The sequence below is a fragment of the Oncorhynchus gorbuscha genome, linkage group LG24 (assembly GCF_021184085.1).
Source record: "Oncorhynchus gorbuscha isolate QuinsamMale2020 ecotype Even-year linkage group LG24, OgorEven_v1.0, whole genome shotgun sequence".
In the NCBI taxonomy this organism is placed as follows: Eukaryota; Metazoa; Chordata; class Actinopteri; order Salmoniformes; family Salmonidae; genus Oncorhynchus; species Oncorhynchus gorbuscha.
Window position 1 is genome coordinate 62,247,649 of NC_060196.1, and position 25,612 is coordinate 62,273,260.

The 25,612-nt window shown below is 49.8% G+C and overlaps 2 protein-coding genes across 2 annotated transcripts in view; one reads left to right on the top strand and one right to left on the bottom strand.

Annotated features, from left to right (window-relative positions):
- LOC124012988 (disks large-associated protein 3-like) overlaps nt 1-25,612 on the bottom strand; it is a 314,578-nt gene that overhangs the window by 102,534 nt on the left and 186,432 nt on the right. The gene's annotated exons all lie outside the window — the stretch shown is intronic.
- Nucleotides 21,417-25,612, top strand: part of LOC124012287 (extensin-2-like) — a 178,144-nt gene continuing 173,948 nt past the window's right edge. Inside the window, exon 1 of the mRNA XM_046325750.1 lies at nt 21,417-21,472. Coding sequence (XP_046181706.1) covers nt 21,417-21,472 — 56 coding nt within the window. The remainder of the gene's footprint in view (nt 21,473-25,612) is intronic.

A 25,612-nucleotide genomic window follows, 5' to 3' on the forward strand; every position in this document is an offset into this window, starting at 1 on the left:
CTCTTCCTCTCTATCCCTCTCTCCTCCTTTCTCTTCCTCTCTCTTCCTCTCTCTTCCTCTGTCTCTCCCCCTCTCTCTTCCTCCCTCTTCCTCTCTCTCGCTCTCTCTTCCTCTCTCTCCCTCTCTCTTCCTCTCTCTTCCTCTCTCTTCCTCTCTCTTCCTCTCTCTTCCTCTCTCCCTCTCTCTTCCTCTCTCCCTCTCTCTTCCTCTCTCTTCCTCTCTCTCGCTCTCTCTTCCTCTCTCTCCTCTCTCTTCCTCTCTCTTCCTCTCTCTTCCTCTCTCTTCCTCTCTCTCCCTCTCTCTTCCTCTCTCTTCCTCTCTATCCCTCTCTTTTCCTCTGTCTCTCCCCATCTCTCTTCCTCCCTCTTCCTCTCTCTCCCTCTCTCTTCCTCTCTATCCCTCTCTCCTCCTTTCTCTTCCTCTTTCTTCCTCTCTCTTCCTCCGTCTCTCCCCCTCTCTCTTCCTCCCTCTTCCTCTCTCTTCCTCTGTCTCTCCCCCTCTCTCTTCCTCTCTCTTCCTCTCTCTCTCTCACTCCCTTTCTCTCCCTTTCCCTCTCTCTTCCTCTCTATCCCTCTCTCTTCCTCTCTCTTCCTCTCTCTTCCTCTCTATCCCTCTCTATCCCTCTATCTTCCTCTATATCCCTCTCTCTTCCTCTCTCTCCCTCTCTATCCCTCTCTATCCCTCTCTCTTCCTCTGTCTCTCCCCCTCTCTCTCCCTCTCTCTTTCTCTCTATCCCTCTCTCTTCCTCTCTCTCATCTCTCTTCGTCTCTCTCCCTCTCTCTTCCTTTCTCTCCCTCTCTCTTCCTCTCTATCCCTCTCTCTTCCTCTCTCTTCCTCTCTCTTCCTCTGTCTCTCCCCCTCTCTCTTCCTCTCTCTCCCTCTCTCTTCCTCTCTCTTCCTCTCTCTTCCTCTCTCTCCCTCTCTCTTCCTCTCTCTCCCTCTCTCTTTCTCTCTATCCCTCTCTCTTCCTCTCTCTCATCTCTCTTCGTCTCTCTCCCTCTCTCTTCCTTTCTCTCCCTCTCTCTTCCTCTCTATCCCTCTCTCTTCCTCTCTCTTCCTCTCTCTTCCTCTCTCTTCCTCTCTCTTCCTCTGTCTCTCCCCCTCTCTCTTCCTCTCTCTCCCTCTCTCTTCCTCTCTATCCTCTCTCTTCCTCTCTCTCCCTCTCTCTTCCTCTCTCTCCCTCTCTCTTCCTCTCTATCCCTCTCTCTTCCTCTCTATCCTTATTTTTCTCTATCTCTCTCTCTGAATAATTTATTGGGATGAGAGAACTGTCATCGTGTTTAATCAAAGTCTTCTCAGATCTCTTCTCTGCATGGATATAATGTGTGTCTGTGTGTGTGTGTGTCTCTGTGTGTGTTATCACACTTCCTGGCTTGACAGGAACAGACTAATCCTCCCTGTGGGAGAAATCTCACATCCAGAGAGAGAGAGAGAGCGAGAGAGAGAGAGAGAGAGAGAGAGAGAGAGAGAGAGAGAGAGATAGAGAGAGAGAGAGAGAGAGAGAGAGAGAGAGAGAGAGAGAGAGAGAGAGAGAGAGAGAGAGAGAGAGAGAGAGAGAGAGAGAGAGAGAGAGAGAGAGAGAGAGAGAGAGAGAGAGAGAGAGAGAGATCATGAGAGGGAGAGAGAAGGGAGAGAGAGAGAGAGATCGTGAGATGGAGAGAGAAGGGAGAGAAAGGAGAGAGAGAGAGAGATCGTGAGATGGAGATCGAAGGGAGAGAGAGAGAGAGAGAGAGAGAGAGAGAGATCGTGAGATGGAGAGAGAAGGGAGAGAGAATTCGTGAGATGGAGAGAGAAGGGAGAGAGAGAGAGAGATCGTGAGATGGAGAGAGAAGGGAGAGAGGGGGAGAGAGATCGTGAGATGGAGAGAGAAGGGAGAGAGAGAGAGAGAGAGATTGTGAGATGGAGAGAGAAGGGAGAGAGAGAGAGAGAGAGATTGTGAGATGGAGAGAAGGGAGAGAGAGAGAGAGAGAGATTGTGAGATGGAGAGAGAAGGGAGAGAGAGAGAGAGAGATCGTGAGATCGGGAGAGAGAGAGAGAGATCGTGAGATGGAGAGAGAAGGGAGAGAGAGAGTGATGGGAGATATAGAGAGTTTGGTCCTTATGGGGGATGTAAATTGGGATAATCCTTGTATCCTATTGTCTCCCCTGCTTCATGAAAGAGCCTTAATGAGGAGAGCTTTGGAGTATTGGGGCACAGTCAGGGGGACGAGGATAAAGAGATGGAGAGAGGAGAGGGAGCGGGAGGAAGGGGGGGAGAGAGAGAGAGTTATAAGTACGTCTCACAGGTCTGTCTCACTTGACTGTCTTGCTCTGTTAATAATTGTCCCCCATTATAAAATAGACGGTGGACTATGGATCTGTCTCCGTACGAAGGTACCAACTGTTCATTAATCACACGCGATATCTCACGCACCACTGGCCCGATTTTAACCAAATTGAAGTGAGTCATGCCATTGAGATCCAGTATTTACACTTATTGGCCCAAAGGGGGCGCAATAATAGTCAACTGAATTCACAAACTTTGAGTGACAGTCATTCTGTACATACTGTGTAGGCATATGCTCATGAGAAGGCGAAAGGACCTATGAGGTCCGCAATATTCACAAAAGAGGAACATTTTGACAGCTATCAGACCATTAATAAATGTGTACCTTTATTTAACCAGGCAAGTCAGTTAAGAACAAATTCTTATTTTCAATGACGGCCGAGGAACAGTGGGTTAACTGCCTGTTCAGGGGCAGAACGACAGATTTGTACCTTGTCAGCTCGGGGGTTTGAACTTGCAACCTTCCGGTTACTAGTTCAACGCTCTAACCACGAGGCTACCCTGCCTCCTCTACACTCTAACCACGAGGCTACCCTGCCACCTCTACACTCTAACCACTAGGCTACCCTGCCACCTCTACACTCTAACCACTAGGCTACCCTGCCACCTCTACACTCTAACCACTAGGCTACCCTGCCTCCTCTACAATCTAACCACGAGGCTACCCTGCCACCTATACACTCTAACCACTAGGCTACCTGCCTCCTCTACACTCTAACCACTAAGCTACCCTGCCTCCTCTACACTCTAACCACTAGGCTACCCTGCCGCCTCTACACTCTAATCACTAGGCTACCCTGCCTCCTCTACACTCTAACCACTAGGCTACCCTGCCGCCTCTACACTCTAACCACTAGGCTACCTGCCACCTCTACACTCTAACCACTAGGCTACCCTGCCGCCCCTACACTCTAACCACTAGGCTACCCTGCCTCCTCTACACTCTAACCACTAGGCTACCTGCCACCTCTACACTCTAACCACTAGGCTACCCTGCCTCATCTACACTCTAACCACTAGGCTACCCTGCCTCCTCTACACTCTAACCACTAGGCTACCCTGCCTCCTCTACACTCTAACCACTAGGCTACCCTGCCACCTCTACACTCTAACCACTAGGCTACCCTGCCTCCTCTACACTCTAACCACTAGGCTACCTGCCTCCTCTACACTCTAACCACTAGGCTACCCTGCCGCCTCTACACTCTAACCACTAGGCTACCTGCCTCCTCTACACTCTAACCACTAGGCTACCTGCCTCCTCTGCACTCTAACCACTAGGCTACCCTGCCTCCTCTACACTCTAACCACTAGGCTACCCTGCCTCCTCTACACTCTAACCACTAGGCTACCCTGCCTCCTCTACACTCTAACCACTAGGCTACCTGCCACCTCTACACTCTAACCATTTAGGCTACCCTGCCTCATCTACACTCTAACCACTAGGCTACCCTGCCTCCTCTACACTCTAACCACTAGGCTACCCTGCCTCCTCTACACTCTAACCACTAGGCTACCCTGCCTCCTCTACACTCTAACCACTAGGCTACCCTGCCTCCTCTACACTCTAACCACTAGGCTACCTGCCTCCTCTACACTCTAACCACTAGGCTACCCTGCCGCCTCTACACTCTAACCACTAGGCTACCTGCCTCCTCTACACTCTAACCACTAGGCTACCCTGCCTCCTCTACACTCTAACCACTAGGCTACCCTGCCTCCTCTACACTCTAACCACTAGGCTACCCTGCCTCCTCTACACTCTAACCACTAGGCTACCTGCCTCCTCTACACTCTAACCACTAGGCTACCCTGCCGCCTCTACACTCTAACCACTAGGCTACCCTGCCTCCTCTACACTCTAACCACTAGGCTACCCTGCCGCCTCCACAGTCTAACCACTAGGCTACCCTGCCCCCTCTACACTCTAACCACTAGGCTACCTGCCTCCTCTACACTCTAACCACTAGGCTACCTACCGCCTCTACACTCTAACCACTAGGCTACCCTGCCTCCTCTACACTCTAACCACTAGGCTACCCTGCCGCCTCCACAGTCTAACCACTAGGCTACCCTGCCCCCTCTACACTCTAACCACTAGGCTACCCTGCCTCCTCTACACTCTAACCACTAGGCTACCCTGCCTCCTCTACACTCTAACCACTAGGCTACCTACCGCCTCTACACTCTAACCACTAGGCTACCCTGCCTCCTCTACACTCTAACCACTAGGCTACCCTGCCGCCTCCACAGTCTAACCACTAGGCTACCCTGCCCCCTCTACACTCTAACCACTAGGCTACCCTGCCTCCTCTACACTCTAACCACTAGGCTACCCTGCCTCCTCTACACTCTAACCACTAGGCTACCCTGCCTCCTCTACACTCTAACCACTAGGCTACCCTGCCTCCTCTACACTCTAACCACTAGGCTACCTGCCTCCTCTACACTCTAACCACTAGGCTACCCTGCCGCCTCTACACTCTAACCACTAGGCTACCTGCCTCCTCTACACTCTAACCACTAGGCTACCTGCCTCCTCTACACTCTAACCACTAGGCTACCCTGCCGCCTCTACACTCTAACCACTAGGCTACCCTGCCTCCTCTACACTCTAACCACTAGGCTACCCTGCCGCCTCCACAGTCTAACCACTAGGCTACCCTGCCCCCTCTACACTCTAACCACTAGGCTACCCTGCCCCCTCTACACTCTAACCACTAGGCTACCTGCCACCTCTACACTCTAACCACTAGGCTACGCTGCCACCTCTACACTCTAACCACTACGCTACCCTGCCACCTCTACACTCTAACCACTAGGCTACCCTGCCCCCTCTACACTCTAACCACTAGGCTACCTGCCCCCTCTACACTCTAACCACTAGGTTACCCTGCCGCCTCTACACTCTAACCACTAGGCTACCCTGCCACCTCTACACTCTAACCACTAGTCTACCTGTCCACTTGGGGTAATATATATGTTTATCAAAGGGGAATAATCACACGTGTTGTCATAACGATGGAAGCCATTTTGTTTCCAGCAAATAAAATAAAAGACTTGATTGTTTTTCTCTTATTAATCCACCAGTTTGAATAATTGTCACTAATTGTTCCCAAGGGGGTCCCTGCCTCACTGGTTGGGGACGGGGGGGACGGGGACGGGGGGGACAGGGACGGGGACGGGGACGGGGGGTGGCATCATGTTTACTATTGCCTTGTTCATCATTTCATCTTTATCTCTTTCCGTCCATCTGTCTGTTTCCTGTGCGCTCTCCAAGAGCTGTGTGTGTGATGTCACGCTTGTAAATGTCAGATAGTTGACGGGACTGAACCCAAAACAGTTCCCTGGTTTTAGGGATGAAGAGGATGAAGAGCATGAGATGAGGAAGTGTGGATAGCATTCGTGTACATTATAGTGTGTGTGTGTCTATGTGTGTGTGTGTGTGTGTGTGTGTGTGTGTGTGTGTGTGTGTGTGTGTGTGTGTGTGTGTGTGTGTGTGTGTGTGTGTGTGTGTGTGTGTGTGTGTGTGTGTGTGTGTGTGTGTGTGTGTGTGTGTGTGTGTGTGCGCTTGCCCTGAGGGAGAGCAGGCTGGCATATTCCAGCCATTCTGATCCTCCCACAGTGACCTACTATAACAGACAATAACAGTGCCAGCTGATCCAACATGTGCAGAAACACACACGCACCTAACTGCACTAAAGCGAGTGAGTGGAGGAGGCAGGGAGAGGAGGCAGAGAGGAGGGAGAGAGGAGGGAGAGAGGAGGGAGAGAGGGGGAGGGAGAGAGGGCGAGAGAGGTGGTAGAGAGGAGGGAGAGAAGAGGCAGAGTGGAGGGAGAGAGGAGGCAGAGAGGAGGGAGAGAGGTGGTAGAGAGGAGGCAGAGAGGAGGGAGAGACGAGGCAGAGAGGAGGGAGAGAGGAGGCAGAGAGGAGGGAAAGAGGAGAGAGAGACGAGGCAGAGAGGAGGGATAGAGGAGGGGTATAGGAGGCAGAGAGGAGGGAGAGACGAGGCAGAGAGGAGGGAGAGACGAGGCAGATAGGAGGGAGAGACGAGGCAGAGAGGAGGGAGAGACGAGGGAGAGATGAGGGAGAGAGGAGGGAGAGAGGAGGGAGACAGGAGGCAGAGAGGAGGGAGAGAGGAGGGAGAGACGAGGGAGAGAGGAGGGAGAGAGGAGGGAGAGAGGAGGCAGAGAGGAGGGAGAGACGAGGGGGAGACGAGGGAGAGATGAGGGAGAGAGGAGGCAGAGAGGAGGCAGAGAGAGAGGGGGAGAGGAGGCAGAGATGAGGGAGATAAAGCAGAGATTCAAGATGAAATTTAACATTTTAGCAGGTCCCCAGGATGTCCCAAAAAATAAAAAATAAACGTGCTCAGAGCTGGTATTGAACCCTGCAGTCTATGGAGTAGGGGATCAGAGCTGGGATTGAACCCTGTCAGAGAGATATGTGGGGAGTCAGAGAGATGTGTGGGGAGTCAGAGAGATGTTTTGGGAGTCAGAGAGATGTGTGGGGAGTCAGAGAGATGTGTGGGGAGTCAGAGAGATGTGTGGGGAGTCAGAGAAATGTGTGGGGAGTCAGAGAGATGTGTGGGGAGTCAGAGACATGTGTGGGGAGTCAGAGACATGTGTGGGGAGTCAGAGATATGTGTGGGGAGTCAGAGAGATGTGTGGGGCGTCAGAGAGATGTGTGGGGCGTCAGAGAGATGTGTGGGGAGTCAGAGAGATGTGTGGGGAGTCAGAGAGATGTGTGGGGAGTCAGAGAGATGTATGGGGAGTCAGAGAGATGTATGGGGAGTCAGAGATATGTGTGGGGAGTCAGAGAGATGTGTGGGGAGTCAGAGAGATGTGTGGGGAGTCAGAGAGATGTGTGGGGAGTCAGAGACATGTGTGGGGAGTCAGAGACATGTGTGTGGAGTCAGAGAACACTGCTGCTAAGTGTTCACCTTCTGTGTGAATCTTTTGCGCTGCATTCCTGTCTGTCGTCTGTGTGATGAATGAGAGAATGTCTGATGAATTAAGGAGAAGAGGGGACAAGCTCTTTCCTCTTAGACAGCAGAGTGAGAGAGAGGGGGAGCAAGAGAAGAAGAGCAGGGGAAGTGAGAGAGAGGGGAAGAGAGAGGTAGAGCAGGAGAAGTGAGAGAGAGGGGAAGAGAGAGAGAGGTAGAGCAGGGAAAGTGAGAGAGAGAGGTAGAGTAGGGGAAGTGAGAGAGAGGGGAAGAGAGAGAGAGAGGTATAGCAGGGGAAGCGAGAGAGAGAGGTAGAGTAGGGGAAGTGAGAGAGATGGGGAGAGAGAGAAGAAGAGCAGTGGGAGAGAGAGAGAGAGAGAGAGAGAGAGAGAGAGAGAGAGAGAGAGAGAGAGAGAGAGAGAGAGAGAGAGAGAGAGAGAGCAGGGGAAGAGAGAGAGAGAGGGAGAGTAGGGGAAGTAAGAGAGAGGGGAAGAGAGAGAGAGAGGTAGAGCAGGGGAAGCAAGAGAGAGAGGTAGAGCAGGGGAAGTGAGAGAGAGGGGAAGGGAGAGAAGAAGAGCAGTGGGAGAGAGAGAGAGAGAGAGGGAGAGCAGGGGAAGAGAGAGAGAGGCAGGGGAAGAGAGAGAGAGAAGTAGAGCAGGGAAGAGAGAGAGAGAGGTAGAGTAGGGGAAGTGAGAGAGGGGAAGAGAGAGAGGTAGAGCAGGGGAAGTGAGAGATAGGTAGAGTAGGGGAAGTGAGAGAGAGGGGAAGAGAGAGAGAGAGGTAGAGTAGGGGAAGTGAGAGAGAGGGGAAGCGAGAGAGGGAGGTAGAGCAGGGAAAGTGAGAGAGAGAGGTAGAGCAGGGGAAGTGAGAGAGAGGGGAAGATAAAGAGAGGTAGAGCAGGGGAAGCGAGAGAGAGAGGTAGAGCAGGGGAAGAGAGAGAGCGAGGTAGAGTAGGGGAAGTGAGAGAGAGAGGTAGAGTAGGTGAAGTGAGAGAGAGAGGTAGAGCAGGGGAAGAGAGAGAGAGAGAGAGAGCAGGGGAAGAGAGAGAGAGAGAGAGGTAGAGCAGGGGAAGCGAGAGAGAGAGGTAGAGCAGGGAAGAGAGAGAGAGAGGTAGAGCAGGGGAAGAGAGAGAGAGAGGTAGAGCAGGGGAAGTGAGAGAGAGGGGAAGTGAGAGAGAGAGGTAGAGCAGGGGAAGAGAGAGAGAGAGGTAGAGCAGGGGAAGATAGAGAGGAAGTCGTCCCATCCACCAATCCATAATGGTATATAGCAGACCTAACTGACTCTATTAAATTAGTCAAAACAGGAACATTTTACATCTTGCTAGAAATTAATGAGGAAATTATCTCAACGGAGGCAAATTGTCCTCCTGTGCACTACTTATATCCCCCCACTAGAATCCCCTATATCCCCCCACTAGAATCCCCTATATCCCCCCACTAGAATCCCCTATATCCCCCACTAGAATCCCCTATATCCCCCCACTAGAATCCCCTATATCCCCCCACTAGAATCCCCTAGAATCCCCCCACTAGAATCCCCTATATCCCCCACTAGAATCCCCCCCCACTCCCCTATATCCCCCAAGAATCCCTATATCCCCCCACTAGAATCCCCTATATCCCCCCACTAGAATCCCCTAGATCCCCCCACTCCCCTATATCCCCCCCACTAGAATCCCCTATATCCCCCCACTAGAATCCCCTATATCCCCCACTAGAATCCCTATATCCCCCACTAGAATCCCCTATATCCCCCACAGAATCCCCTTATCCCCCCACTAGAATCCTCATACTTTAACGATAACAGCTTCTCCATCCTGGAGGGGGAAATCAATCATTTCCAGGCTCAGGGACATGTACTAGTCTGTGGCGACCTAAATGGCAGAACCGGACAAGAACCTGACACCAAGGGATGGGAGAGAGGGGAGGAGAGAGGGGAGGGTCAGCACACAGGGGAAGAGACAAACACCTACCTGGAGGTGACAGCATCCCCTCCCCCATATGCCCCCCTAGACACAACTATGACAACATAACCAACAAAAACGGGTCACAACTCCTGCAGCTCTGTCACACACTGGGTATGTACATAGTCAACGGTAGACTTCGAGGGGACTCCTATGGTAGGTACACCTATAGCTCATCTCTTGGTGACCTCAACCCAGACTCTTAGAGCGTTCTGACACCCCTATCAGATCACAGCAAAATCTCAGTCTACCTGAACAGAGCAACGCTCAATCATGAACTGAACAATATTAGACAGAACGGAAGTAGTGTAGAAATCTACCAAATTAGGAAGCAATTAGGAATCAACAAATTCAATCCCTTTTAGAAAACTACAAAACAGCTTAGACTCAGTGAGTATAGCCTTGCTATTGAGAAATTCTTACAATCTTACCAGCACATTCCCAACAATGCAAGGTTAAAAAGTAAAATAAATGTGCAAACAAAAGTAGAAAATACTATCACAATTTATAAAAATAACGAGGCAATATGCAAGAATTACCGGTACCAAGTTAATGTGCGGGGGTACCAGGTAGTGGAGGTAGTTGAGGTAATATGAATTAAAACACCCATACATGTAATATTTACAAACAGACAGAGATGAACCCACATAATGACTCGACTCCCTACCTACCTGATGACTCGACTCCCTACCTACCTGATGACTCAACTACCTACCTACCTGATGACTCGACTCCATACCTACCTGATGACTCAACTACCTACCTACCTGATGACTCGACCCCCCACCTACCTGATGACTCGACTACCTACCTACCTGATGACTCAACCCCCCACCTACCTGATGACTCGACTCCCCACCTACCTGATGACTCGACTACCTACCTACCTGATGACTCGACCCCCCACCTACCTGATGACTTGACTACCTACCTGATGACTCCACTCCCTACCTACCTGATGACTCGACCCCCCCACCTACCTGATGACTCGACCAACTACCTACCTGATGACTCGACTCCCTACCTACCTGATGAATCGACTACCTACCTACCTGATGACTCGACTCCCCACCTACCTGATGACTCGACTCCCTACCTACCTGATGACTCGACTCCCTACCTACTTGATGACTCGATTCCCTACCTACCTGATGACTCGACTCCCTACCTACCTGATGACTCGACTACCTACCTACCTGATGACTCGACTACCTACCTACCTGAGGACTTGACTACATACCTAACTGATGACTCGACTACCTACCTACCTGATGACTCAACTCCCTACCTACCTGATGACTCAACTCCCTACCTACCTGATGACTCCACTCCCTACCTACCTGATGACTCGACTACCTACCTGATGACTCAACTACCTACCTACCTGATGACTCGACCCCCCCACCTACCTGATGACTCGACTCCCTACCTACCTGATGACTCGACTCCCTACCTACCTGATGACTCGACTACCTACCTACCTGATGACTCGACTAACTACCTACCTGATGACTCGACTCCCTACTTACCTGATGACTCGACTCACTACCTACCTGATGACTCGACTCCCTACCTGATGACTACCTACCTGATGACTCGACTACCTACCTACCTGATGACTCGACTACCTACCTACCTGATGACTCGACTACCTACCTGATGACTCGACTACCTACCTGATGACTCGACTCCCACCTACCTGATGACTCGACTCCCTACCTACCTGATGACTCGACTCCCTACCTACCTGATGACTCGACTCCCTACCTACCTGATGACTCGACTACCTACCTGATGACTCGACTACCTACCTACCTGATGACTCGACTCCCTACCTACCTGATGACTCGACTCCCTACCTACCTGATGACTCGACTACCTACCTGATGACTCAACTACCTACCTGATGACTCGACTACCCACCTACCTGATGACTCAACTCCCCACCTACCTGATGACTCGGCCACCCACCTACCTGATGACTCGGCCACCCACCTACCTGATGACTCGACCCCCCACCTACCTGATGACTCGACTCCCCACCTACCTGATGACTCGGCCACCCACCTACCTGATGACTCGGCCACCCACCTACCTGATGACTCGACTACCTACCTGATGACTCGACTCCCTACCTACCTGATGACTCGACCCCCCCACCTACCTGATGACTCGACCCCCCACCTACCTGATGACTCGACTCCCTACCTACCTGATGAATCGACTACCTACCTACCTGATGACTCGACTACCTACCTACCTGATGACTCGACTACCTACCTACCTGATGACCCGACTACCTACCTACCTGAGGACTTGACTCCATACCTAACTGATGACTCGACTACCTACCTACCTGATGACTCAACTCCCTACCTACCTGATGACTCAACTCCCTACCTACCTGATGACTCGACTACCTACCTGATGACTCAACTACCTACCTACCTGATGACTCGACCCCCTACCTACCTGATGACTCGACCCCCCACCTACCTGATGACTCGACTCCCTACCTACCTGATGACTCGACTCCCTACCTACCTGATGACTCGACTACCTACCTACCTGATGACTCGACTAACTACCTACCTGATGACTCGACTCCCTACTTACCTGATGACTCGACTCACTACCTACCTGATGACTCGAATACCTACCTACCTGAGGACTTGACTCCCCACCTACCTGATGACTCGACTACCTACCTACCTGATGACTCGACTACCTACCTACCTGATGACCCGACTACTTACCTACCTGATGACTCGACTACCTACCTGATGACTCGACTCCCCACCTGATGACTCGACTACCTACCTGATGACTCAACTACCTACCTGATGACTCGACTACCTACCTGATGACTCAACTACCTACCTGATGACTCGACTCCCCACCTGATGACTACCCACCCACACATCTGAATGTATCTCTATGAATACCAATCTTTGTTTCCTAATCTTGACTCTACCTAATCCATAATCCTGATGACCAACAACAGATTGCCTGTTCCAAAGGGACTACCTAGAATTTATGCTGCAGACTAGTTTATGATGACTCGGGGGCTAGATGACTCAGTTTGTTTATCCTGGACTACTTCTCCTGATGACTGTCCTATTCCTGATGACTGTCCTGATGACTAAATCTACCTGATGACTCGTTCTCTATGACTTCTCCTACCTGATGACTCGACTACCTACCTACCTGAGGACTTGACTCTCCTCTCGACTCGAGGACTCTGAGCCCTAGAACCATGCCCCAGGACTACCTGACATGATGACTCCTTGATGACTGTCCCCTAGATGACCACCTACCTACCTGATGACTGCTGCTCCAGTTTCACCTACTGGCCTGGGCCCTACCTACCATGACTCCCAGATGACTACCTACCTACCTGATGACTCGACTCCTTGATGACTGTCCCCACCTCCACCTGGCCATGCTACCTGATGACTCCAGACCTGAGCCTACCTGATGACCGTGCCCCAGATGACTACCTGACATGATGGCTCCTTGACTGTCCCCAGTCCACCTGATGACTGTACTGATGACTGCCACCCACCTACCTGAGACTTTCCTACCTGACTGTTCTACCTTATGACTACTTACCTTGATGACCATGCTGATGACTCATTTACCTGATGACACTTACCTGAACATCCTACCTGACCTCCATACTTGATGTCATTTACTGTTATAATCTCTACCACTTGACCAGATGACTGGACCACCCCTACCTACCTATGACCCTCCCTACCTACCTGATGACTCTCTACCTGATGACTTTCTTCCTGATTTTGATGACCTTTCTACCTGGACTCGACTACCTTTTGACCTAACCACCGATGACTTCCCTTTACCTGACCTGCATTGTTTGCTGTACCTGAGGGTTTTGACTCGAGGCTGGGTTTCCTACCTGATGACCCGACTACAGATGACACTTTGAGATATGACTCAGCTGATGACTCAACTACCTACCTGATGACTCGGCTACCTGATGAAATAAATTTGATTTGATTTGATTTGATTTGATTTGCTACAGCATATGTGTGTGTGTGTGTCAATTGCCTGTCATTGACCCCAGTCTAGCAGCATTGAATGTGAGTCACAATGACATTATTACAGTAGGTAGAGAAAACAGCAGAGCACAAGTACAACACACTTAACCCTTCCTACAGACTCACTTAACCCTTCCTACAGACTCACTAAACCCTTCCTACAGACTCACTTAACCCTTCCTACAGACTCACTTAACACTCTATTGGTTTGACGGTGTTGGAAGTAAACCTTGTCTATGACCCGTTACAGAGTTTTCTCACATACATAATGCATTGAGCTTCAGTTCCTGAGCACTGGGCCCATAGAAACACAGAACTGGGCCCATAGAAACACAGAACTGGGCCCACAGAAACACAGAACTGGGCCCACAGAAACACAGAACTGGGCCCACAGAAACACAGAACTGGGCCCATAGAAACACAGAACTGGGCCCATAGAAACACAGAACTGGGCCCATAGAAACACAGAACTGGGCCCATAGAAACACATAACTGGGCCCACAGAAACACAGAACTGGGCCCACAGAAACACAGAACTGGGCCCATAGAAACACAGAACTGGGCCCATAGAAACACAGAACTGGGCCCATAGAAACACAGTGCTGGGCCCATAGAAACACATCACTTGGCCCATGAAGCACAGCAAACACCTGAAGGTACCACGTTCATCTGTACAAACGCAAGTATAAACACCATGGGACCACGCAGCTGTCATACCACTCAGGAAGGAGACACCTTCTGTCTCCTAGAGATGAACGTACTTTGGTGTGAAAAGTGCAAATCAATCCCAGAACAACAGCAACGGACCTTGTGAAGATGCTGGAGGAAACAGTTACAAAAGTATCTATATACACAATTAAAAGAGTCCTATATCGTCATAATCTGAAAGGCCGCTCAGAAAGGAAGAAGCCACTCTTCCAAAACCGCCATAAAAAAATGGTTTGCAAAAGCACATGGGGACAAAGATCGTACTTTTTGGATAAATGTCCCCTGGTCTGATGAAACAAAAATAAAACTGTAGGGCCGTGAAGACCATCATTATGTTTGGAGGAAAAAGGGGGAGGCTTGCAAACCGAAGAACACCATCAAAACCGTGAAGCATGGGGGTGGCAGCATCATGTTGTGGGGTGCTTTGCTCAGGAGGGACTGGTGCACTTCACAAAATAGATGCAATCATGAGACAGGAAAATTATGTGGATATATTGAAGCAACATCTCAAGACATGCATATTATTATTAGTATTGGATAGAAAACACTTCGACATTTCTAAAACTGTTTGATTGATGTCTGTGAGTATAACAGAACTCATATTGGCAGGCGAAATTCTGAGTTGAAATCAAAACTGGATGCCAGAAATCTGAGCATTGTATGTATTCACCAGAGTCCCCAATGAAATCCCCTTGAGATATGAATGATGTTGCACTGACTAGGGGTTCCACTAGATGTCAACCATCAGTAGAAATTATAATGAGACTTCTATGATGTCGTGGGAGTGAATGTCATGAATCAGTCAGGTGTCTGGCAGGTGTCTGGCAGGCAGCCATTTTCTGATCACTCTTTTTCCTCATGGTAGGAAGGAATAGTCCAGTTGGAACTTTATTGAAGCTTTATTGAAGCACTGGGCCCATGAAACACAGCACTGGGCCCATGAAACACAGCACTGGGCCCATGAAACACAGCACTGGGCCCATGAAACACAGCACTGGGCCCATGAAACACAGCACTGGGCCCATGAAACACAGTTAAATGTTATGTTTAAAAACATCCTAATGATTGATTCTGTACTTAGTTTGAAATGTTTCTTCGACCGGTAATATCACTTTTTGAAGTTTTTGTCCGATATAACACTGACCAGAATGAGCCAATAAATGTTTGTTTTGTTCGATAATGTCCGTTGTTTATGTCCAAATACCTTCTTTTGTTAGGGCGTATGTATACCAAACGCGCTAACAAAAGAAGGCATTTGGACATAAACAACGGACATTATCGAACAAAACAAACATTTATTGTGGACCTGGGAGTGCTTTCTGATGTAGATCATCAAAGATAAGGGAATATTTATCATGTAATTTTGTTTATGTTGACGCCCTCTTTGCGGCAGTGGTGTTTTTACTTTTGAGCACAGTCTCATATTATTGCATGGTTTAATTTTTCCAGAAAGTTTTTTTGAAATCTGACACAGCGGTTGCATTAAGGAGAGGTATATCTATAATTCCATGTATATAACTTGTATTATCATCTACATTTATGATGAGTATTTCTGTTGAATCGATGTGGCTATGCAAAATCACTGGATGTTTCTGGTACTAGTGAATCTAACGCGCCAATGTAAACTCAGATTTTCTGATATAAATATGAACTTTATCAAACAAAACATGCATTTATTGTGTAACATAAAGTCCTATGAGTGTCATCTGATGAAGATTATCAAAGGTTAGTGATTCATTTTATCTCTATTTGTGCTTTTCCCCTTTCTCTTTTTGGCTGGTAAAGTTTTCTGTGTATTTAGGTGAGATGTTGGTGACCTAACATAATCGTTTGTGGTGCTTTCCCCGTAAATCCTATTTGAAATCGGACACTGTGGTGGGATTAACAACAAGACTACCTTGAAATCGATATAAATACATGTATGTTTGACGAATTTTAATGATGAGATTTCTGTTCTTTTGAAAATGGCACTCTGCACTTTCACTGGCTGTTGTCATATCGCTCCTCTCAGCCATAACACGTTTTAAGGACAACAAAGCCAGGGTATTGGAGTGACCATCACAAAGCCTTGACTTCAATCCCACAGAAAATTTGTGGGCAGAACTGAAAACGCGTGTGCCTACAAACCTGACTCCGTTACACCAGCTCTGTCAGGAGGAATGGGCCATAATTCACCCAACTTATTGTGGGAAGCTTGTGGAAAGCTACCCGAAACGTTTGACCCAAGTTAAACAATTTAAAGGCAATGCTACCAAATACTAATTGAGTGTATGTAAACTTCTGATCCACTGGGAATGTGAAATATAAGCTGAAATAAGCTGAAATAAATCATTCTCTCTACTATTATTCTGACATTTCACATTCTTAAAATAAAGTGGTGAATTTTTACGAGGATTAAATGTCAGAAATTGTGTATGTAAACTTCCAACTTCAACTGTACATACTCAGTATTTTTTCCGCACTCACTTTCTAGTTCAGATCATTCTTAAATGTCTGTGTTTTGTTTTGTATTGGTAGGTATTATTACTGCACTGTTGGAGATTGAAACACACATTTCACTGCACCCGCAATAACATATGCAAATCTGTGTAATCGACCAATAAGCTCCCTCTCTCTCCCACTCTCCGCCCACCCTCTCCTTCTTTCTCTGGTAATTAGACTAGGCACACTAATGCACACTCACACTCATACACAAACATGTGCACACACACTAATACACACACGCTACTACACACACTAATAGACACACACTAATACACACACACTAATACACACACACTAATACACACACACTAATACACACACGCTAATACACACGCACTAATAAAAGTAGAGACTCAGAGCTACAAAATGGTAGATTAGACACTACAGTTGAGGAACAATGGGAAAGTAATTCTGCTTTGAAAGTTGATAAACTTGTAAACTCACATTTGAGAAAACCTGTCTTTCAATGTTTTGGTTCTACTATTGGAGTGCCCTTCTTTGTCTCCGCCCATTCAGCATTGTTCACACCCACTTAAGCCTTAGACCACACCCATTCAGCATGGTTCACACCCTCTTAAGCCTTAGACCACACCCATTCAGCATTGTTCACACCCACTTAAGCCTTAGACCACACCCATTCAGCATGGTTCACACCCTCTTAAGCATTAGACCACACCCATTCAGCATTGTTCACACCCACTTAAGCCTTAGACCACACCCATTCAGCATTGTTCACACCCTCTTAAGCCTTAGACCACACCCATTCAGCATTGTTCACACCCTCTTAAGCCTTAGACCACACCCATTCAGCATTGTTCTGCCTCCTCACACCCTCTTAAGCGTTAGACCACACCCATTCAGCATTGTTCACACCCTCTTTCCAAGCATCTTAGCCCACACCCATTCAGCATGGTTCACACCCACCGCTCTTAAGCCTTAGACCACACCCATTCAGCATTGTTCACACCCACTTAAGCCTTAGACCACACCCATTCAGCATTGTTCACACCCTCTTAAGCCTTAGCCCACACCCATTCAGCATGGTTCACACCCTCTTAAGCCTTAGACCACACCCATTCAGCATTGTTCACACCCTCCCTACCAGGTTAAGCCTTAGACCACACCCATTCAGCATTGTTCATTTCCAATCACCCCTCTTAAGCCTTAGCCCACACCCATTCAGCATGGTTCACACCCTCTTAAGCCTTAGACCACACCCATTCAGCATTGTTCACACCCTCTTAAGCCTTAGACCACACCCATTCAGCATTGTTCACACCCACTTAAGCCTTAGCCCACACCCATTCAGCATGGTTCACACCCTCTTAAGCCTTAGACCACACCCATTCAGCATGGTTCACACCCTCTTAAGCCTTAGCCCACACCCATTCAGCATGGTTCACACCCTCTTAAGCCTTAGACCACACCCATTCAGCATTGTTCACACCCTCTTAAGCCTTAGCCCCACCCATCTCTTTAAGGGTTGATTCATTCATTCTGTAGTAACTTGCCAGCTACTCCCAGACATCTAAGAGAGAGAGAGAGAGACAGCTAACTGAACATGACTCTCCCTAGCAGAGTTGGTTAGGCTGTTATGTTATCCAGAGCGTTGGTGACTGCAACTGTGCTGTCAGAATGTCCGACTGTAAATTTAGAGCGTTTCACATTAATAGCGCACAATGGGGTTGTTCGCTCTGGACAATGACCCAAGTAACTGGTTGTTCAAAAGCTGCTGACCTCTGTGTTTCATGGGCCCAGTGCTGTGTTTCACAGTGCAAGTGCACCCAAGCTAACTGGCTGTGTTTCCATGGGCCCAGTGCTGTGTTTCATGGGCCCAGTGCTGTGTTTCATGGGCCCAGTGCTGTGTTTCATGGGCCCAGTGCTGTGTTTCATGGGCCCAGTGCTGTGTTTCATGGGCCCAGTGCTGTGTTCCATGGGCCCAGTGCTGTGTTCCATGGGCCCAGTGCTGTGTTCCATGGGCCCAGTGCTGTGTTTCATGGGCCCAGTGCTGTGTTTCCCAGTGCTGGGCCCAGTGCTGTGTTTCATGGGCCCAGTGCTGTGTTGTGTTTCATGGGCCCAGTGCTGTGTTTCATGGGCCCAGTGCTGTTTCATGGGCCCAGTGCTGTGTTTCATGGGCCCAGTGCTGTGTTTCATGGGCCCAGTGCTGTGTTTCATGGGCCCAGTGCTGTGTTTCATGGGCCCAGTGCTGTGTTTCATGGGCCCAGTGCTGTGTTTCATGGGCCCAGTGCTGTGTTTCATGGGCCCAGTGCTGTGTTTTCATGGGCCCAGTGCTGTGTTTCATGGGCCCAGTGCTGTGTTTCATGGGCCCAGTGCTGTGTTTCATGGGCCCAGTGCTGTGTTGTTCATGGGCCCAGTGCTGGTTTCATGGGCCCAGTGCTGTGTGTTTCAGTGCTGTGTTTCATGGGCCCAGTGCTGTGTTTCATGGGCCCAGTGCTGTGTTTCATGGGCCCAGTGCTGTGTTTCATGGGCCCAGTGCTGTGTTTCAAGGGCCCAGTGCTGTGTTTCAAGGGCCCAGTGCTGTGTTTCAAGGGCCCAGTGCTGTGTTTCAAGGGCCCAGTGCTGTGTTTCAAGGGCCCAGTGCTGTGTTTCAAGGGCCCAGTGCTGTGTTTCAAGGGCCCAGTGCTGTGTTTCATGGGCCCAGTGCTGTGTTTCATGGGCCCAGTGCTGTGTTTCATGGGCCCAGTGCTGTGTTTCATGGGCCCAGTGCTGTGTTTCATGGGCCCAGTGCTGTGTTTCATGGGCCCAGTGCTGTGTTTCATGGGCCCAGTGCTGTGTTTCATGGGCCCAGTGCTGTGTTCATGGGCCCAGTGCTGTGTTTCATGGGCCCAGTGCTGTGTTTCATGGGCCCAGTGCTTCATGGGCCCAGTGCTGTGTTCATGGGCCCAGTGCTGTGTTTCATGGGCCCAGTGCTGTGTTTCATGGGCCCAGTGCTGTGTTTCATGGGCCCAGTGCTGTGTTTCATGGGCCCAGTGCTGTGTTCCATGGGCCCAGTGCTGTGTTTCATGGGCCCAGTGCTGTGTTTCATGGGCCCAGTGCTGTGTTTCATGGGCCCAGTGCTGTGTTTCATGGGCCCAGTGCTGTGTTTCATGGGCCCAGTGCTGTGTTTCATGGGCCCAGTGCTGTGTTTCATGGGCCCAGTGCTGTGTTTCATGGGCCCAGTGCTGTGTTTCATGGGCCCAGTGCTGTGTTTCATGGGCCCAGTGCTGTGTTTCATGGGCCCAGTGCTGTGTTTCATGGGCCCAGTGCTGTGTTCCATGGGCCCAGTGCTTTGTTTTCATGGGCCCAGTGCTGTGTTTTCATGGGCCCAGTGCTGTGTTTCATGGGCCCAGTGCTGTGTTTCATGGGCCCAGTGCTGTGTTCCATGGGCCCAGTGCTGTGTTTCATGGGCCCAGTGCTGTGTTTCATGGGCCCAGTGCTGTGTTTCATGGGCCCAGTGCTGTGTTTCATGGGCCCAGTGCTGTGTTCCATGGGCCCAGTGCTGTGTTTCATGGGCCCAGTGCTGTGTTTCATGGGCCCAGTGCTGTGTTTCATGGGCCCAGTGCTGTGTTTCATGGGCCCAGTGCTGTGTTTCATGGGCCCAGTGCTGTGTTTCCCAGTGCTGTGTTCCACGGGCCCAGTGCTGTGTTTCAGTGGGCCCAGTGCTGTGTTTCATGGGCCCAGTGCTGTGTTTCATGGGCCCAGTGCTGTGTTTCATGGGCCCAGTGCTGTGTTTCATGGGCCCAGTGCTGTGTTTCATGGGCCCAGTGCTGTGTTTCATGGGCCCAGTGCTGTGTTTCATGGGCCCAGTGCTGTGTTTCATGGGCCCAGTGCTGTGTTTCAGTGCTGGCCCCCAGTGCTGTGTTTCATGGGCCCAGTGCTGTGTTTCATGGGCCCAGTGCTGTGTTTCATGGGCCCAGTGCTGTGTTTCATGGGCCCAGTGCTGTGTTTCATGGGCCCCAGTGCTGTGTTTCATGGGCCCAGTGCTGTGTTGTTTCATGGGCCCAGTGCTGTGTTTCCCCAGTGCTGTGTTTCATGGGCCCAGTGCTGTGTTTCATGGGCCCAGTGTGTTTTCATGGGCCCAGTGCTGTGTTTCATGGGCCCAGTGCTGTGTTTCATGGGCCCAGTGCTGTGTTTCATGGGCCCAGTGCTGTGTTTCATGGGCCCAGTGCTGTGTTTCATGGGCCCAGTGCTGTGTTTCATGGGCCCAGTGCTGTGTTTCATGGGCCCAGTGCTGTGTTTCATGGGCCCAGTGCTGTGTTTCATGGGCCCAGTGTTTCATGGGCCCAGTGCTGTGTTTCATGGGCCCAGTGCTGTTTTCATGGGCCCAGTGCTGTGTTTCATGGGCCCAGTGCTGTGTTTCATGGGCCCAGTGCTGTGTTTCATGGGCCCAGTGCTGTGTTTCATGGGCCCAGTGCTGTGTTTCATGGGCCCAGTGCTGTGTTTCATGGGCCCAGTGCTGTGTTTCATGGGCCCAGTGCTGTGTTTCATGGGCCCAGTGCTGTGTTTCCCAGTGCTGTGTTTCATGGGCCCAGTGCTGTGTTTCATGGGCCCAGTGCTGTGTTTCATTAGTGCTGTGTTTCATAGTGCTGTGTTTCATGGGCCCAGTGCTGTGTTTCATGGGCCCAGTGCTGTGTTTCATGGGCCCAGTGCTGTGTTTCATGGGCCCAGTGCTGTGTTTCATGGGCCCAGTGCTGTGTTTCATGGGCCCAGTGCTGTGTTAATGGGCCCAGTGCTGTGTTTCATCAGGGCCCATGTGTTTCATGGGCCCAGTGCATGTGTTTCATGGGCCCAGTGCTGTATGGGCCCAGTGCTGTGCCCATGGAACACAGCACTGGGCCCATGGAACACAGCACTGGGCCCATGGGCCCAGTGCAGCACTGGGCCCAGTGAAACTAGCACTGGGCCCATGAAACACACACTGGGCCCATCGTCATGGAACACAGCACTGGACCCATGGAACACAAAACAGCACTGGGCCCATGGAACTGGTAAGTGTTCCCTTGAAACACAGATGATATTTTAATTAAAGCACTGGCACTGACCACTGAATAGAAACACAGCACTGGGCCCTTGAAACACAGCACTGGGCCCTGTGAAGCTAGCACTGAACTGTGGGCTGACACACTGGGCAACAGTAACATAGGACAATCACCCACAAAACCCAACACCAAACAGGCTACCTAAATATGGTTCCCAATCAGAGACAATGACGAACACCTGCCTCTGATTGAGAACCATATCAGGCCAAACATAGAACTAGACAAACTAGACACACAACATAGAATGCCCACTCAGATCACACCCTGACCAACCAAAACATAGAAACATACAAAGCAAACTATGGTCAGGGTGTGACACAAGTTCTCATTTACAACTGCGATCTGGCCAAGATAATGCAGAGCAAAGCAGTGTGACACAAACAACAACACAGAGTTACACATGGAATAAACAAACATACAGTCAATAACACAATAGAAATAAAAAATGGCGTGAGGAGGTAACACAATAAATAGGCCATAATAGCAAAGTAATTACAATTTAGCAAATGAACACTGGAGTGATGGATGAGCAGAGATGATGATGTGCAGGTAGAGATACTGGGGTGCAAAAGAAAAGTATATAAAATAAAAAGAGTATGGGGATGAGGTAGCTAGGTAGATTGAATAACAATATGGGGATGAGGTAGTTAGATGGGCTATTTACAGATGGACTATGTACACCTGCAGTGATCGGTTAGCTTTAGCTGCTCAGATAGCTGATGTTTAAAGTTAGTGAGGGAGATATAAGTCTCTAACTTCATCGATTTTTGAAATTCGTTCCAGTCATTGGCAGCAGAGAACTGGAAGGAAAGGCGGCCAAAGGAGGTGTTGGCTTTGGAAATGACCACGGGTGGGTGTTGTTATCGTGACCAGTGAGCTGAGATAAGGCGGAGCTTAACCTAGCAAAGACTTATAGACTTATAGACTTATAGATGACCTGGAGCCAGTGGGTTTGGCGACGAATATGTAGCGAGGGCCAGCCAACGAGAGCATACAGGTCGCAGTGGGGGATGGTGTATTCGGCTTTGGTTACAAAACGGATGGCACTGTGATAAACAGGGAATAACTGTCATTTGGGACGCGTGCAGAGGCAGCCTGTCAGTAAAGCTTCATAACGTCCTTTAATCAGATAAAACAACATCCAACTAAACGAAAGAAATGATCTGTAATAATAATCTATCCAAACATGAAGAACCACCTTCCTAATATTGAATCCTCAGTTCGTCTGAGCTCTACAAGGTGCCACAGGGACGTTGGCTCCAATGCCTCCGATGTTTGACAGTTGTGTCAAATTGGCTGGATGACAGAGTGTGTCTATGTGTTCTGTCCCCCATTAAAGCGTGGAGAGTGGAGGAGACTCCGACTATTGGACAGAGTGGAGGAGACTCCGACTATTGGACAGAGTGGAGGAGACTCCTATCTTTTGGACAGAGTGGAGGAGACTCCCATCTTTTCGACAGTGGAGGAGACTCCCATCTTTTCGACAGTGGAGGAGACTCCGTCTATTGGACAGAGTGGAGGAGACTCCCATCTTTTCGACAGTGGAGGAGACTCCGTCTATTGGACAGAGTGGAGGAGACTCCGTCTATCGGACAGAGTGGAGGAGACTCCGTCTATCGGACAGAGTGGAGGAGACTCCCATCTATTGGACAGAGTGGAGGAGACTCCCATCTATTGGACAGAGTGGAGGAGACTCCCATCTATTGGACAGAGTGGAGGAGACTCCCATCTATTGGACAGAGTGGAGGAGACTCCCATCTATTGGACAGAGTGGAGGAGACTCCCATCTATCAGACAGAGTGGAGGAGACTCCGACTATCGGACAGAGTGGAGGAGACTCCGACTATCGGACAGAGTGGAGGAGACTCCCATCTATTGGACAGAGTGGAGGAGACTCCCATCTATTGGACAGAGTGGAGGAGACTCCCATCTATTGGACAGAGTGGAGGAGACTCCGTCTATTGGACAGAGTGGAGGAGACTCCGTCTATTGGACAGAGTGGAGGAGACTCCCATCTATTGGACAGAGTGGAGGAGACTCTGTCTATTGGACAGAGTGGAGGAGACTCCCATCTATTGGACAGAGTGGAGGAGACTCCCATCTATTGGACAGAGTGGAGGAGACTCCCATCTATTGGACAGAGTGGAGGAGACTCCGTCTATTGGACAGAGTGGAGGAGACTCCCATCTATTGGACAGAGTGGAGGAGACTCCCATCTATTGGACAGAGTGGAGGAGACTCCCATCTATTGGACAGAGTGGAGGAGACTCCCATCTATTGGACAGGTTCATTGTAGGTTCATGCTCTACAACATCCGCAGAGTACGACCCTGCCTCACACAGGAAGCGGCGCAGGTCCTAATCCAGGCACTTGTCATCTCCCGTCTGGATTACTGCAACTCGCTGTTGGCTGGGCTCCCTGCCTGTGCCATTAAACCCCTTCAACTCATCCAGAACGCCGCAGCCCGTCTGGTGTTCAACCTTCCCAAGTTCTCTCACGTCACCCCGCTCCTCCGCTCTCTCCACTGGCTTCCAGTTGAAGCTCGCATCCGCTACAAGACCATGGTGCTTGCCTACGGAGCTGTGAGGGGAACGGCACCTCAGTACCTCCAGGCTCTGATCAGGCCCTACACCCAAACAAGGGCACTGCGTTCATCCACCTCTGGCCTGCTCGCCTCCCTACCACTGAGGAAGTACAGTTCCCGCTCAGCCCAGTCAAAACTGTTCGCTGCTCTGGCCCCCCAATGGTGGAACAAACTCCCTCACGACGCCAGGACAGCGGAGTCAATCACCACCTTCCGGAGACACCTGAAACCCCACCTCTTTAAGGAATACCTAGGATAGGATAAGTAATCCTTCACCCCCTTAAGATTTAGATGCACTATTTTAAAGTGACTGTTCTACTGGATGTCATAAGGTGAATGCACCAATTTGTAAGTCGCTCTGGATAAGAGCGTCTGCTAAATGACTTAAATGTAAATGTAAATGTAAAGCTAGTCAGAGTATTATGACAGAGTGTGTCTATGTGTTCTGTCCCCCATTAAAGCTAGTCAGAGTATTATGACAGTGTGTCTATGTGTTCTGTCCCCCATTAAAGCTAGTCAGAGTATTATGACAGAGTGTGTCTATCTATGTGTTCTGTCCCCCATTAAAGCTAGTCAGAGTATTATGACAGAGTGTGTCTATGTGTTCTGTCCCCCATTAAAGCTAGTCAGAGAAGCAGAAGGAGAACTGTAGTGAAAACAGTAATTAAGTATAATTTAGAGCCAACCTGGACTCTACCCAATCTGTTAGTCTAACATACTCATTACAGTGACTAGTGGTTTGGTGTGTGTGTTAGTCCCACTACTGTGTATCTCACAGGTCTAATGCATGCTTGTGTTTGTGTGTCTCACTGTTTCCAGTCTGTCTGTATTCCTACTAACAGTCCACTCAGAAGTAATGACAACGGTGTTCAACCGCTGTCTCTGGGTGTAACAGCTGTGTTCAACCTCTGGTGTAACCGCTGTATCTGTGTGTAACAGCTGTGTTCAACCTCTCATGTAGCCGCTGTCTCTGGGTGTAACAGCTGTGTTCAACCTCTCATGTAGCCGCTGTCTCTGGGTGTAACAGCTGTGTTCAACCTCTGGTGTAACCGCTGTCTCTGGGTGTAACAGCTGTGTTAAACCTCTCATGTAGCCGCTGTCTCTGGGTGTAACAGCTGTGTTCAACCTCTCATGTAGCCGCTGTCTCTGAGTGTAACAGCTGTGTTCAACCTCTCATGTAGCCGCTGTCTCTGGGTGTAACAGCTGTGTTCAACCTCTCATGTAGCCGCTGTCTCTGGGTGTAACAGCTGTGTTCAACCTCTCATGTAGCCGCTGTCTCTGAGTGTAACAGCTGTGTTCAACCTCTCATGTAGCCGCTGTCTCTGAGTGTAACAGCTGTGTTCAACCTCTGGTGTAGCCGCTGTCTCTGAGTTTAACAGCTGTGTTCAACCTCTGGTGTAACCGCTGTCTCTGAGTTTAACAGCTGTGTTCAACCTCTGGTGTAACCGCTGTCTCTGGGTGTAACAGCTGTGTTCAACCTCTCATGTAGCCGCTGTCTCTGAGTG